This window comes from Oenanthe melanoleuca, chromosome 1A (genome assembly GCF_029582105.1).
Source record: "Oenanthe melanoleuca isolate GR-GAL-2019-014 chromosome 1A, OMel1.0, whole genome shotgun sequence".
Classification (NCBI taxonomy): domain Eukaryota; kingdom Metazoa; phylum Chordata; class Aves; order Passeriformes; family Muscicapidae; genus Oenanthe; species Oenanthe melanoleuca.
This window is the reverse complement of record NC_079334.1, coordinates 42233366-42250041: the sequence shown is the minus strand read 5'-3', so window position 1 is coordinate 42250041 and position 16676 is coordinate 42233366. Positions and strand designations below refer to the sequence as shown.

The 16676-nt window shown below is 35.0% G+C and overlaps 1 protein-coding gene across 1 annotated transcript in view; it reads right to left on the bottom strand.

Moving 5' to 3' along the window:
• ADAMTS20 (ADAM metallopeptidase with thrombospondin type 1 motif 20) overlaps positions 1–16676 on the bottom strand; it is a 78473-nt gene that overhangs the window by 23614 nt on the left and 38183 nt on the right. Inside the window, exons 16-28 of the mRNA XM_056514409.1 lie at positions 13169–13264; positions 11781–11947; positions 11542–11671; positions 10329–10455; positions 9430–9640; positions 8771–8935; positions 7936–8100; positions 6139–6261; positions 5207–5314; positions 4020–4184; positions 3514–3804; positions 3028–3189; positions 1400–1576 (exon numbers count right to left, since the gene is read on the bottom strand). Coding sequence (XP_056370384.1) covers positions 1400–1576; positions 3028–3189; positions 3514–3804; positions 4020–4184; positions 5207–5314; positions 6139–6261; positions 7936–8100; positions 8771–8935; positions 9430–9640; positions 10329–10455; positions 11542–11671; positions 11781–11947; positions 13169–13264 — 2087 coding nt within the window. The remainder of the gene's footprint in view (positions 1–1399; positions 1577–3027; positions 3190–3513; positions 3805–4019; positions 4185–5206; positions 5315–6138; positions 6262–7935; positions 8101–8770; positions 8936–9429; positions 9641–10328; positions 10456–11541; positions 11672–11780; positions 11948–13168; positions 13265–16676) is intronic.

Sequence of the window (16676 nt, the reverse complement as noted above, 5' to 3'; positions counted from 1 at the left end):
AACGGCTTTTTATGTCACTTGAGAAACAAACCAACATGAAAATCTTTATAAAACTAAGCCATATGCAACATTCACAATACAAGATCTTACAGATAATCTATTAATGTAGGGCAAACTGAATTACTCAGGGAATGAACAGGTTGTGAATTATTCTTGATCTAAAAGGAAAACAAATGCTGAGTTCAAAGGCAGTTGTGTGCTGAATCCTGCTTGTCTTTCTCAGCACCTGATGAATGCTAATTCTCAACTCACCACTAATTATTTGGAAAATGGCTAAATAAGATACTCTGGTGTCTGCTAAACACAAACCCTAAACTCTGCTTTGCATAGTGGAAGAAAGAGAGAACTCTGGTAAACCATTAAATCAAACTGACATTTTGCATTCTCTTTGCAATTAATTAGAATACTTTATATAAACATTAGCAACTGTTCTAGTTGAAATTGGACAATTTTTTTTAAAATGCTGCCACATTCATTCAAAGAAACAAATTACATAATTTTATTAATTAAAAAAAACCCAAGTAAGTGTTGTCCCAGATCATCTCCCAGGGATGCTAATGACAGATTTTTTGTTGATTTTCATGGAACCATATCTGGATCCAACCTCCTTTGATTGCCATTATTCCCCTTAGAATTTAGCACAATAATCAATATTGTCAAATTCACAGCTTGGGAATTATAATGTATTCTATATTTCAGAGCTTGCTATGATTACTTCAGTATGTTAATAATCTGCTAGTAGCAATTTTAAAGATTAATGGTGATTACAGTAGGCATTTTTACACATCAATAGACAGTGACATGTAGACAATAACATATTATAGTTACATACATAATTATACATAGATAACTTTAATTAGTCCCTGTTTTAAACTAATAATATAAACTTTTATACACAAATGTACAAGTAATATAAAGTAAAATGTTTGATGACAGAGTATAATATAGATGGATGTGAGATTTTATACTTAAATATCCTACAGGAAAATAGTTACGCACTAAAATGTTTAGGGTGTTTTTGCAAATATAAATATGTAGATAATACTACAGCATAATTTACAGCATAAAATTTTAAATTTAAACACGTATCAAACTGTAACCCTTCAAAATGGAACACCTACTAGGTGCTGTTTTCAGTTATGATGATTTCTGTTAATTTTCAAAATATTATCTATGATGTTTTACAGAGCATGATACTGTTCCCACTGAAGGAAATGGCTGCTTCTCATTTAATTCTATGACTGCAGGAACAATTTCTTTATAAAATTACATAGACTATATTCCACATGCATTATTATTTCACTGTATCAAATAAAATGACAAAATCTTTTAAAAGACGGGGGAAATAGAGTGACAGAAAGAACAAGAAAGCAAAAAATATTATTGAATGCTATCGTACCGATTTCCACGGTCCCCGATGCCAAGAAACATCACCAGGGCAAGAATGCACATTACACTGTGCCATGTTAGGTGGCTTGTCTAGAATTTCACAGTTTTGATCACCCAACATTTGGCCAGTGGGAAGCTGACAAATCACCAGTCTTGTCTTTATTCCATCTCCACAAGTCTGAGTACACTGAAACACAGAATTTTATATAGAATAATTTTATTAATAGAGTCATCACATACCATCAGATCAAAAGATTTAGCAATAATCAGTACATCATATTTTTTACTATGTCTATTTCCATATTCTCTGTACACTCTATTCAAGAGTAAGCACTTCAAGTCTAATCTCATGTAACTCTCTCACCAAAACCTTTACCAAACTATGTTTCTATGGTTTATCAAGTGATTTTCTGCAGAGTGTCTCAGTGACAGACACTCCACTAAGGACAAGTAATTGTGAGAATTAATGTGCATGTATATCTTTCCTTAGTAAGAGGAAAAGATGGAAATTTTTCTTAAAAGTAGTTTTCCCTGTCAGGCCGTGACAGAAAACTCAGATACTGGACACACTTTTACAGTCCAATTTATACAGACTAAGTGTAAAATACTTATAGTATGTGTTTTCTGGGTTTCAGTTTGCCTGTAATACCAGTTCTCATTCCTTATGAGCTCTTAAAACCAATCTGTAATAGTTCCAACCTTTTTCTTGTATTCTCAATGATTCTGAATTAGAAGAAACTGCATCATCTGCATGAACTGTATCCCAAGTCTATGGCTATGGACAGAAAAAATATGACAAAAAATTTAGACTGACCTTGAGAACTGAATGGCTAAATCTGGCCAAAAAAAGGAGAAAAGAGGTAAAATAAAAAAAAGTCACTTAACCAATTTTTCGTCTTTTTTTCAATTCCAGTAACTGATTTTCAAAAGTAGTAAAAGTGGGCAAGAATCACAAGATGTTAGATTAGAACAAAAGCAGAAATAATGAGCTTTAACTCTTTCTGTAGTGTTGGAGCAGGGATGTGTGGTCAAGATATGACATCACACAGCACAGAGAAACTATTCTTTGTCCAATAACATCAAATGTGTCATAAAAATGTTCTAACCCAGGCACAACTTTTAGATGCATGATGCTCTCTCCATATTTCTAATTTGCAACTACAACCCAGTAGCTACTTCTGCTTGGAGTTACTATTCTCAGTATCTATGAAATTACTTGGAATAAAGTTTCTCTACAGGTTCTTATGCTCATTTTTTTCTCAGACTAGCTATTCCACTGTGGTGCTTCCTCATACAATCCAGCTTTTTGTAACAGAATATAATTTTCTGTGTCTCAAGATACATGTTGCACAACAACTATATGATTTTTTGATGTTGTATATCCTTAGCCTCACACAATACGTACTTCTTTTGGTTGTATGTTTACACTAATCATATTTCCATTTACATTCCTCATATTTCTGGATTTGATCAAAGAATAAAGTTTAGATAAACAGGCTGAAACTCATTCTTTTTAAATTTTAAACTCAAATAAGTAAAAACAAGGTGTTCAGTTCCACCTACAGTCACATAATTATGTTTCTGCTTCTAAGCTTATGTGGCAAACAATGTTCCCCTTTGTAAGCAAAATGCTCTTACTTCTCCCCAGTTCCCAAAGTTCCACTGTGGGCAGGGTCCAGAATCACAGTGTCTTGACTCTGAAGGTTTTGTTGCCTCATCACAGTGACTGGAACTTCTTCCTTCCTCATCTTGACATACTACAACTCGGCGGTGAAATCCACCTGCACAAGTACTAGAGCACTACCAAAACAGGTAAACATACATTTTGCCATTGCATGATCAAAGAAATGTAAAATATGTGGGTTAAAACAGCTCTGTCTTAAACATTAACTTTCAAAACTGAAATTTTCAAATAAAAATTACTACTATGTAAAAGTATTTTAAATTTGAAATCGTAGAAAAATTACACTTAGAATTCTGAATAACAATAAGAACAAAAAATAACAATACTTTTAAAAATAAATGTGCTTCTCTTTTGACCAAATCTGTACTGCAATAACATTTCTAGAAATGTTGACACACATGTGACAGGACAAATTAATATATTCTAAAAAAATTTCTTACTGCTCCCCATGGTCCAGTTCTCCATTGATATCCTCCCACAGAAGGATGGTTCCACTGGTTTGAATTGTCTTGTGGAGGGTGTATTGGGAGGTAACCTATTTCTGGAAAATGGCTTGGATGGTCATGTGTTTTTGGAACATGATGATAAACTGGTGGACATGGTGGCATGTTACATTCTTGTTCCTTAGGAGGTCGGCCTTCAGGATCACAGTAATTCTCATTGATTTGCTGATGATAGTTGACACAGATGACTTGTCTTGTTACTATTCCACTGTCACACGTAACTGTGCACTGACCAAAAGATTAACACAGTGCTTGTCACAGAATATTGATAATTTATAAACAAATAAATTTATATTTACTTTTGACAAGAACAAACATGCACTTTGCTTGGTGCAATTTCAATCACGCTTGTAAAAAAAAAAATGAACTCTCAATTTCTAAACACAGACTAGGCCAATAATCTAAATACACACATTAAAAAAATTGTTGCAATTAATACTTACAGGGGACCAATTTCCAACTTTCCACTCTCCACATGGGCTAAAGCAGCTTGAAATTTCAGCAGGTCGTGGTAAATGAGCACACAAAGATTCATCTGCTATCTCTCCATGAGCATCTCTACAACTCACATAGCGAGCACGATCACCCTTCCCACAGGATGCAGAGCACTGTCAGTGAACAATTCAAGGTCATCACACTTCAGCAGTCTAAAACAAGATCATGCAAGCATCTAAAATACTAACATAGTTTCTGTTGGCTGAAACTGCATTGCACAGCCCTAATTTTCATGAAGATTTCAGTATATACAAATAGACAGCATTTAAACTATAACATGGAATAATTACACAGTTGCAAGTAACAACAGAAATATCAGTAACTTCCAGAACACTTTAGTTGTTACACAGGGATGCAATATTTACATAAACTGTTAAAATAAAAACCGATATTAACAATCTGTTTGACATTATGGTTTGTATTAACAGATTCCATTGAGCCCCTTCTGATGCCTTTATAACTGAGAAGCTCAAGGTGGACTTAATGAAGAACTGCTGAGTAGCCTCAGTTCATGCATCCTTTACTACTATTTAGTTTAAAAAGCTGTACAAAAATATAACTGCTTTGTTAAATATCTCAAGGGCTTAACAGACACATCCACATTTTACAGAAAATTTTAAATTTTCACATTGCAATCAAGTAAAATTAATTTTCAACATTATCGAAATAAAAACCTTGCATTGAAGAAATTGTATGTAGGAACTGTTTTATTAATGCTTATTTTAAAAAAAAGCAGTCAAATTAGACCTTTAAAGACTCCAACTGTTTAGTATTACTATTCACATAAATGATTTAAATAATATTTTAAAATCAAAGATGTTCTCCATACTTAGAAACTGATCAATTACATTTAAAAAAAAACTTCCGAATGCACTGTCAACCAGAAGCCCAGCTCCTAGAATTCTGCTTTATTTCCTATTTTTTTTTTACTGGTTGAATTTGAAGCACACAGTTTGCTGGGAATGTCTATCTGCTCCTTAAGAAACAGTTTCTTTTCTTAAGAAAATATTAGAACTCCTTTTTAATCTATCCCAAGCAGATTTCAGTCTGAAAAATATATTAATGAAAGCTTAATGGAAAAAAGGGTGAATGAGTGAAGGACTGCTCTGCAAGGTGTGACTGCTACAGTACATACTGGGGTCCATGATCCGTATCTCCATTGGGTCACCTTCCCCACATGAACTAGAGGAAGTGAAGTAGTCCATAATTTTGTATTTTCTGGACAAGAGGGCAATTCACACTCCTGTGAGGGTGAAAAAAAAAAAAAAAGCTTTTGGAATACACATTTCGGAAGAGCCAAATGTAATTCAATTAACATGTAAATACCATCTTTCACATTTTCCTTGGAATTATTCAAAGGCCTTTCATTGAATTGCTTTGTTTTGTTTTAAATCAAGTGTCAAAGAAAATTTATTTGATCTTAAAACTGCATTAGTAATAACTAATAATATCGTTATTAGAGAAAGAACTGTTTTGGCCAACTTCTTGGAGAGAAGAAGAACAGACATTACAGTGTCCTGCTTCAGAGCCACAGGCAGCACAGAAGGACCAAGCAAAGCCTGTGGCTGTGCTATCCTCTCCTTTACACCTCCAGCTACTGACAATATAAATCTGCTCAGTTTCAGTCAGTAGCCAAACAGGTACCACAATTGAAAATGCAAAGAATACTCAAACCCAGTGTTGGCTCATCTAAGTGGAAATAAACTATACCAATTAACTAGCTTTTATATTTAGAAGTATTAAAGAAGCTGGTTGGGTACTATTTATTAAGGATGGCTATGTCCTTACAGTATTCTACATATTGGAGCTTCCCCCACTGCCAAATAATCACAGGTCTTTGGATTCCTTGAAGTCTTTTATTCCAATCCCTCAATCACATACCAACTTCTAGCCATCCTTCTTTTACTTAATTCCCTAGGCAAAATCTGGTGTTTGTGAAGCACAGCATAGTTTTTCAGTACTTTTTCTCATTCTAGAAGTGATTTCCTCCAAGTTCCCACACAGTCAGTAGAAAGCAGTTGTATTCAGACACTTTTGACAGAGAAGTGGAGAGGCATTTTTACTTACTTGGCTGTCTGTAGGACGAGTGGCAGCGCTGCACTCCCGCTCGTCGCTCAGAATGAGCCGGTAGGTCCCAGTAACGCACCTGACCGCGCGCACCCGGTACCCGCGCCCGCACGTCACAGCACACTGTTGGAGGCAGAGTTCCACCACTTGAAATAGTGCTATTTATAATCAAATTCATTTTTAACCACACTTTAAAACTCTCTCCAGAATGAACAGGAATGACTATTGAGATGGTGTTAGCTTCCTTTGTGGCAGACCACCAGGTACTTAATCAGCGTCCACAGCACACCAATGAACAGTGCTCGTGCAGGACAAAGGCTTTCTGTCTTTCCCCTTTTCTATCCCCTGCAGTGAGTAGGCTGGGAAGGAACACTGCCAGAACAGCTGATCTGACCTGATCAAAGGATCATTCCATGCTCTATAATGTCATGCTCAGCAATAAAAACTGATGAAGAGAAAGCAGAGGAGGGGAAAGGGAGGAGCAGGGAGTAGCTTCAAATGAATCACTAACTGCAGCTGTTAAATGTCTTTCCCTTCACTGTAGAGATTGACCAGAGTGCACTCAAAGAAGCTATCTAAAACATTAGATGGCTGAAAATATTATGACACAAATCCTACCCCTATCAATGTGGTTAAAGAACATGTACGGTAAAAACCTTGTTGTAAATGGATATTACCTGGTGGTACAGTGGAAAAACTGCAATGAAAAGTTGTGTTCCAGTGCCATAGATTACTTGTAAAGTAAATTACTTGTACAAGCTATTTCAAAAAATTATTTTTTATTCATAAGAATTCTATCATGAGACTGAATTTATTTAACTTTTGCATTTAGCTTATAGGAATGGAAAGTCATCACCTTGTTATCACAAGATTACATTATGTTAGATAACATTGTGGTTATTTCTAAGGTAAAAAAGTAAAAGAAATGCCTAAATTAAAAATATATTTAATTTTCAAAAGTATATTTATTCTGTGTTTTAATAACAGGTTGTATGTGAAAAGATAAAGATCAGCTGCTACTTGGTTATGACTTCCCACTAACATATAAGAAACAGTGAATAATCTCCTGTTGGTTTGAGTAACCTGATCTTATAAAAGCCTCATGAAGTTGAGTACCTTATTTTTTAAAATTAATTCTCATCTATTTACTGATAAACATTTCCTTCACAAATTAATTCACTTTCTTCTAGTGTTTTAAATCCATTCTGTTTCACATTAAATGAATGTTTTATGAGGAACATATTTTTCAACAGAACTTTCACATAAAGAGAGCAGATTTTTTATCACTAAAGGTAAAAACAACATGTTACAATAAAATACTATGTCCTTTTCCCTGCCTTTATTAGCATATACATTTCTATGAGTGATTGAAGTATATTGTAGATTGAAGATTTATCTATATAAATTGAAGTATATTGTAGATTGAAGACTGATCTATATTAATCAAAGCTACCACTTGAATATGCCTGCTTACCTATAAATATTTGGTCTTTTACCAGTGTCATTCATCTGAACAGTTTGCTACCCTCATTTTCATTATTCTGGCTATGTAATGCAGTGATGTGCAAAAGAATCTTTGATATTAAGACTCAGGATCAATTACTATTTTAGGCATTTAACTTAAATATGGGTGCTCCTAAATTACAACTTAGCCATTAGGACCCTGCAAACAAACATGTGAATCAGTTAAACTAAAACAGCTGCTTAAGATTCAACTAAATGTTTAAAAAGTATAGTTTTGTGATTGCTCATAGCCTGAATTACAAAACAAGAAGCCAGGAATCCTCATGTACTCACTGATCCCCAAGGCCCTACTTGCCAAGATGCACATTCATGAAGTTCACACGGTGCTATTGACTCAGGTCTCTCATTTGGGTTACAGAAATCATCTCTCAGCTGCTCATCATTAAGCTGACACCAGACTTGACGATGCTTCATTCCTTTGCCACATGTCACAGGACACTGTAAAACCATTATAAAATCAGTTTGCAGAGATATGAATCTGCATTAATGGCTTCAATTTCTTTTAGTAACTTGTTGGATTTTAAAAATGACATAAATAACAAAAAACTTCCATGAATGTAAGAAGTCAAAAAAACCCTATTTTTAATGAACTTTTCATTTCCTGTTAAGTTCAACTCAAATGCTAATACAAAGAAATTACAACTAAGATTTTAAAGCTAGAAATCATGAAAACTATGTGCAGACAATTTATTTCCAATACAATAATAGTGCATATATCACAGCCTTTCCTGGAAAAATGTTTCAACTGTCCAGATTCCTTTATATCCATCTAACCCATAATAAAATTAATATAATTCTCTTAAACAATTTTATAGCTCTCATTACCTCATAAAAAAGGAAGATGTATTACTGCAGATACATTTATGTATCTTCACTACCTCATTTTAATGTAACAAAATTAAGGAGAAAATAAAAGCTAGGAGTATCTTACAGAAGTTCTCATGCCATTCGTACATGTGTGATGTGTATCAGACAAATCATAGGACTTCAGAAGTTGCATAACCATGTGGCTCAAAATAAAATAAGACACCCTAAACACTTAATGGAGCTTATTTTAATATTGATGACCAGGACCAAATGTACTTTAAGTTTTACATAGTTTCATTACCTCACTCCAGTCAGTAACTGACCAGCTTGGACATAAGAATTCATTGCAACTCTGTGTTACAACTCTTGGAAGTTCCTGGCATTCTCTGTCAGGAAGATGACGACCCAAGTTGTTCATACAGAAAGCTTCTCTGGTTCTGATACCTCTTGCACAGCTCCTGGAACACTGTGGTGTATAGTTGTGAAACAGCAAAAAGAATGCAATAAAACCAGGCCAAAATACACTATCAGTCTTACAGGTAAAACACGTTAATGATTATGACAGAAAAAAAGTGTCCTCTATTTAATCCACAGGATGTAATATGTTCATTTGAGATAAATTCAGCACTTTGTATAACAGTTCCAAGATAAAACTCTTAACAAAGAACAAAACCAAAATTGTACAGAACTAAATTATTAAGACCGTAAATAAAATATACACCTTTAATTACCAAATCTTTGCTGCTGACATCCAAAACCAAGCTACAAACAAGCTACCCATTCTTATAAAAATATAAGGGAGTTGCTGAAATATAAAGGTTGGTATTAGCTGATTCTATATATCTGTGTTTGTCAAACATTGTTTCCTTTTAGTTATTAAACAAAAAAATATATAGAGGAACAAAAATTTGGTATGAATGCTAACCAGAACTATAATGGTACAAAGTTTTAAATCTGTACCTCTGACCATTCTGTGTAGTGCCAACTTCTTAACATACAGTCACCATGGCAAGGCTCTCTGGCTGGTGGCTTCTGTTGATCAGCACAGTACTTATCATCCACTGGAGCACTGAGTCCTCTTGCAGCAGAGTACTTCATGCAGTGGATCTCAACAGACCGATGTCCTGGGCCACACTTTGATGTACAGTCACTTTTGCCAACACTGTGCCACCTAAAATGACAAACTGTTGTAGAAAGCTAACTGTGTTTTAAAAAATATGACCATGGCAATTAAAGCACTGAGAGAATGTGCCAAGAATTATAATGTAAATATAGATATGCATCTTAGGGAACAAATAAAGCTGTAAACTCTATCTCATGACTGGATTTTCAAAGCAACATAAAAGATTTTGACTCATAGGCTTAAAAGAACTTTTCAAATTTAAAGGATCTTTTGTCTTAATCTCCTAGGTGACTTTGAAAAATGTATGCTATAATTCTAACTCTTCATCCTCCGAATATTTTAGTGTGGGCTATCTTGGAGTGCAAAAACACAAGTCTGTTTCAAATTAGTTCCAGTTGTGGGTACAATTCTGGTGGAAAATGTATTTCATGCAGCAATAAAAGTTTTTGTGCAAGAATATATAGAACAGATTCACAATTCTAACAAGAGATTATGTATTTTACCAATAAAAATTAGAAAAGTACCCTAATTCTACGTGGAGTTAAAGGTGTAAATATCATGTATAAAGCCATTACACCAACAGATTTGAGAAAAACAAGAAAAGATGGGAAGGATGAGGAAGGTAGAGAGGGATGGAGGGACAGAGGATAAAGCAATCTGAATTAACTTGTTTCAATGTCTATCAATAAAACCATATAAGACCACAATGACTCCATCAGTTAGGAACCATTTTTACCTTAATTCACACTCTGTATTACACTCCTCAAAGACACTTGGCACAGCAGGTAAAAGTTCACATCTTTGATCAGACACTACCACATGATCACTTTTACGTATACATGTCATTCTTCTCCTTCGAATACCTTGAAAAAGCATCAAAATAAGTAAATAAAGGGTTAAAATAAAACTGCCTTACGGATTCCATTCATCATGTAGGAACTGAGATACCCCATTGACACCAATTGTTGTACACAGAAGGTGTCCAAGCAATGCTCCTTTGTGCAGCTCACTACATTGCATGTGGAGACCAACCTTTCCCAGTCACCTTTTCTGCCTCCCAGCTGTCCTACAGTGGTGTCACAGGATATCAACTTCCAGAGAAACTACAGAAGTGCAACAGCCCATTACATTTACATTTATCATCAGGCTAAGTATTCCAAACGCACCATTTACGTCCTGCTAATTAATATAATTCCTAAACCACCATGTTAACATAGACGCTGTGATCCTTTCCCTTACAGAATGAGAACATTTGATCACAGGGTACCTAAAAGATGTGGAGTTCTGTGAGAAATACCACAACTGACAGCTTCTCTAGTACATCAGCATGTATACAGCCTGACTCAAAACCAGAAGAAAGTCACCATCACATATTTTCAGGCTTTTCCAGCACCCACTAATAGGAGTATTTGTCAAAAATCTGTGTACATACACTTTTATATTTACACATTTCATAAATGCTGTGGCTTTATTTTTATACTCGAATGGTTTGAAGAGTAACAGTTTAAAATACTCAAATACATGTCTTTAAACAGTTTTATCCCATGATAGCAGATAATCAAAAAAAGGTAAATAAATGAGTATGAAAGACATCAGACAAATCAGTGATCACCTGGAAATGGTACAATGGAAGCCTAATGAATATTAATAGACATACAATACCACTTTATAAGAATGTATTAGATTGAATTCAACCTTTTATATTTAATAAACTGCTCCTATGTCTCAAAATGTAGGTTTAAATATAGAATTGTACTGCATAAGTACTAAAAATAGCAAAAACAAAATCAGAATCTGTTTGTCCTTAAAGGTTCCATGAACTTAAAGTTTACTGAGGGTAACAAACTTCTTCCTTACAAGTAATGATCAAAAGTCAGAGAACTTAAGATAAGTCTCTTCCTAAATCACATTAGATCTTTGGTTCTGGTGAAAAAAATACTTCACAGTACCTTGGCACATCCTGCTGCAGTCTTGCCAGGGTCCATAAGGATTCCATGCAAACAGGTCACTTCTATCTTCTATTGGGACATTGAATGAATAACGCACATCAGGGTTGTATAAATTCCCTACACACAAAACCTTGATTGAGATAAAATGATAGCTGTTTTTCAGTGAATTTGAACATAAAATTATGACCATAATGATCGTGTAGGAAAATTTCAAACTTATGAAAAAAGTAAACATGCACCTGTAAGGTTAGTTCTTCTTCAACTCTATCAGTGCTGTTAATTCGTTCTATTGTATTGTTTGAACCATTGTATTCGAAAATGGCTCCTTTTATATTGATTTCTCTTTTGGACATGCTTACAACAAAATTTCCATTCAAGATAAAATTTCCATGGGTATCTGATAAAGCTGTAAGTGAAATAAAATATTGGAAATATGTTTAGTTAAAAGATTCTATCAATAAAATCTCATCAACATGTAGCTTTTTTTTCAGTCAATGTAAAAAGTTGTATCTAACAGTTCAAATCAATGAATTCAATCCTGATCATCAGTAGCTTTCACCTGAGCAGTGGTCAAGGATTTTCTAAGCCATGGATTCTTTATAGTAATTAAATAATATCTGTTCTCCTAAAAGGCTGACTGCAGTCCTGACTTTTCCATTTGGCTAGGTTCTGCTACTGCAGAAGGAAACAATAATGATTGGTATTTCTGCCCTATTCTACAGCCCACATCCTTGTATTTGCTACAGCTACGTCCAGTGAAGTGGGTTTTAAAAGTAAGCTTGAAAATAAAAATAAATTATTAAGCATTTGTGATAGTAATTGAATACAATGATCTATTTGCAATAATAAAGATTAATGACAAGTTAAACATTTTGAAAATAAGGTAAAATTTGTAGTACAAGATGCTATTCAGGCATTACTACATTTGAAATGGAAGCTGATGTCGGGGTGAGGGTTGTTTCTGGGCAATAGGTGACAAGGAAAACATTTTGAAAATTCTGAAGTTTGTTAGCTTGGATAACAACAGAAGAAGAGACAGAAGGTAAATATGCTTAAATATTTTTAGGCACTTCGATACAATGTACCTACTGTGAAATAGAACAATCAAGATTTTTTGGTAGGATGCACTTATGAATTCTTTGTTGCCTACACACACCTGCAAAGATGACCTTTCTTCTATTTATGTACCAGACATAATAGAAAAAGAGAAATATGACACAACTGCTAAGTTTGCTGGTGGTCAGACTGCTTTGTTTATAAACAAAGTGTATGTTTCCAAGATTTAAAACAACAAATACCTGCATTATTCCTGAGTTCACTTGTGGCATTCCAATTAACATTATGACAACAAAATAAAAAATTGACAAATGATGCAAGGTGTTATAATTATTCTCTGATGAATGAACATACTCATCTAAGAACTAGAAATCTTAACAACATCTCACTAATTTAGATGCAAGTTTTCTGAAAACTAGTATCTACAGAGAGACTCAGGCCAATGAATATAAAAAATAATTAGAGATTTTCTGCAACATCTTTATCAGACTTCTCATAATATATATCCAGAGAAGATCTCTGTCAAAAGCACAAAACCCATCCATCAATGTTGCACACAGGAGGCTTTTACCAAGGTAGCTGTCATCTTCTGGTTTCCCTGAGTAGCTGTGCTGTCGAATATCAATGTTTGTTGCTCCTTTGGGAATATTTACTACAACATTGTAACCTGCAAATTAATTATATACAAAAACAGTCAAGTATTAGTAAGTATGAAAATACATTTTCATTTGCAAAACCCTACATACAACCAATACTAAATGCTTTCACATGTTAGGAAGTGTTGGGTTCTGTGTTCAGATATGAGAATTAAAACTTTTTACCACTAATAGGAGCTCAATCTATTCAGAAAAATCCCTAGAGAGCAGAACTACTCTAGAAAGCAGTCAGCTATATCAAGAGGGATTCAGGAAACACTGTAACTGCTCAAAATTTAAACTTTTACAAAAATCTGGGTAAGCCACTTAAGATGAAATATCTCCATTGCCTGTTTATTAGATTGAGGTAGCTCTTCTCTCACAAGAGTATTTCAAGACAGCACACAAAAGAATGAGTCTTAAACACTAAAACACTGCCATTTTGCAGTTCATCCACATGCATAGGTAGATACAGCTGTTAAACTAGCCATGCTTGGTTCACCTTCTTCTGCTTAAAATACTGAGTGCACTCCAATCAAAATACAAAGCTCCACAAATGAGTCACCATATCTTTAATATCTTCAAGTAACATTATGGTAGCCTTGCCATCAGGTAATAAGGTGCATCAAAATCTACTTTTTAAAAAAGTCGTGCTGCACATAAACCTAAATAATCTAAACATATTTCTCACCATGCTAATCATGAATTCAAAATGATACTTACGGCTGAGAAAAACTGAGTATGGCAAACATTGGAAACAAGTAATAAATAAAAACATGCAATCTGAGGTGTTAATACATTTTTTTATAGTTTTTTCACCTATTTCACTGTGCTCAACAATATTACTGTGGCTTTAGTTGATGCAGCTCTGTGGGTAAAAAATTAAATGGCAGTATCCTTTTCATTTTGTACCAAGTTTGACTGGGATAGAGTTAATTTTCTTAACAGAAGTTGGTAGGGGCTCTGTTTTTGACTTGTGATGGAAAATGTGATAATTTAGGGATGTTCTAGTTACTGCTGAGCAGAGCAAGGCCTTTTCTGTCTCTCACCCCACTCCATCAGTGAGGAGGCTGGGGGTGCACAAGGAGTTGTGAGGGCATACAGATGGACCCCAGCTGACCACAGGGATATCCCAGACCATACGGCATCATGCTGAGCACATGGAAGTGGGGAAAGAAGGGGGGATGCTCAGAATGATGGTATTTGTCTTCCCAATTCACTGTTATGCATGACAGAGCCCTGCTTTCCTGGCTGGATACCTGCCTGCCCACGGAAAGTGGTGAAACAATTCTTGCTATGCTTTGTGTGCACGGCTTTTGCTTTACCTACTAAACTGTCTTTTTCTGAACCATCTGAGTTTTCTCACTTTTATTCTTCCAGTTCTCTCTCCCATCCCACTGGGAGGTAGTGAGTGAGTGACTGGCTGTGTGGTTCCAGCTGGGGTTAAGCCATGATAAATTTCATATTTCATTAACTTCCAAGTACTTTTAATCTATTAAAACTATGCCATGCATTTACATGAAGACTTCATCTCATTACAGGTCCATCACATTTACCAGCTGGGGGCAGCACTGCAATTGCAAATTGACAAGATGCAGGCTCTGGATAAATATACAGTTTGGCCAATCTTTCAGCATGCTGGGAAGAAAACCAAAACACAGTTTAAAAAGCCCCTCATCTCACACACTGAAGACCTTGTGGTAATAGAATAAAAGAAGACAAAATACAGGAGGAAACTATAAACAAAACTGCATAGCATGTTGTCAAGGATACACAAAGAGAATAAATCAAATACTAGGACACTAAGAATGACCATTGTTCAGAAAAGCCTCAGATACTCTAATTTGATGCAGTAATAATAGCCAACATAGTAATAATGTGTACATAATTAGATTACCATCTCCTAAAATGGAAGCCAAGTAAATTAGTACTTTGCTGTAACGAATTTTTGATTATGTCTTCACTACTGTTTACACAGTTACTGACAACATCATAAGTGCATGAATATAAGCACAAACCACAGGCTGCCATTATCAATTCCAAATTCTGCCTTAGTAAAATGGCTCATTTCACTTTGAAAGGGAACAAAATGAAGTTAAAAGAAAAAGATCAAGTGCACATACTTAGCTTGTGATCTTAATTCAGAATTTTTTTTGGAAAATAGTATTTCCTCAGACAATGCCTTTACTCATTAGCCCAGGGATGTCGTAGACCTCCCATGGAAACAGGAGTTTTAGTGATCAGCTGATTACATTGTCTTGTTTACATGGCTGTATTCCTACTTGAGCACACCTTGATAATCCCAGCATACTGTTCATTGGTGTAACTCAGTATTACCCCTTATATGCTATAATTCAAGAATTTGAACATAATTTAAAACATTCCACAAACTATAAAACCAAATCATAACTCAAGGTTTTCCTCATCCCAAAACATGGGGGCTTTTTTCCTATCCAACTTCAACTTGAAGCAAATAAGTCTGTGACAATGGAAAGTCATTAAATAGGAGAGAGTGTCAGTCTTACCATATTTGCACAATGGAAGTTTCACACAATAGTCACTTGACTTACAATAAATGTGAGTGTGACAGAATTCATGTGCTATCTATATGCAACTTCTTTGGACAGACACAAGAAATAATACATGCATTTGTGTGGGAAGGGTAGCTGTATAATTTTTTGGTAATTTTGATGGTTTGTGACTTATGCTAGGAGAAAAGAAAATCCAACAGGATACTTGGCATACTTTCCTCTTCAGCAGCAATCCCTTAGTTCTATGAAGATCCTATCTGGCAGCTCTCCAGGTGTCATTTTCACATCACCTGTGGTCTCTTTCAACCAGTGAAGTGGCATGAAGGAGCCTCTAGGCTGATACTAACCTGGAGACTTCTATCCTGATGTTCTATGCTCTAGCTACTTAACTGCACTGCTACACACATACAGTGGTCTCTCTATACTTCACAGAAAAGACTACACATAGAACTATCAGTATCTCTGTTAGAGAAACTATATCAAGTAAATAAAAAATACCGGGGTTATTCAGAACTTTCTCATTCGCTACCTGTAAATGAGGAGGGAAAAAATAGTTACCCCTGTTCTCTGGAAGCAGGAGGCTCACATTTCACAGGATGTATTTTTCACTCTAGGAGAAAAGGAACCTCATCAGCTGCTCACAACACAAATTACCTGCTATCCCTTTACACAACCAAAATGACACTGGAATATGTCCTTCAGGTACAAGGTTTCAGACCAGAGAACACAAAGTACAAAGCAGGAAGCATTCATCCTTTTAAAATACTTTTACTCTAATAATTTATTTTAATTTTGGCTTTGACCTTTAAGGAGGTTTATTCTTTTTTTTTAACTTGAGTTACTTTATTATAGTGTTTACCTCTGGATCCTTGAAAGGGAATGTGACTGAAAAATCAAAGGTACTCTTTGTTGA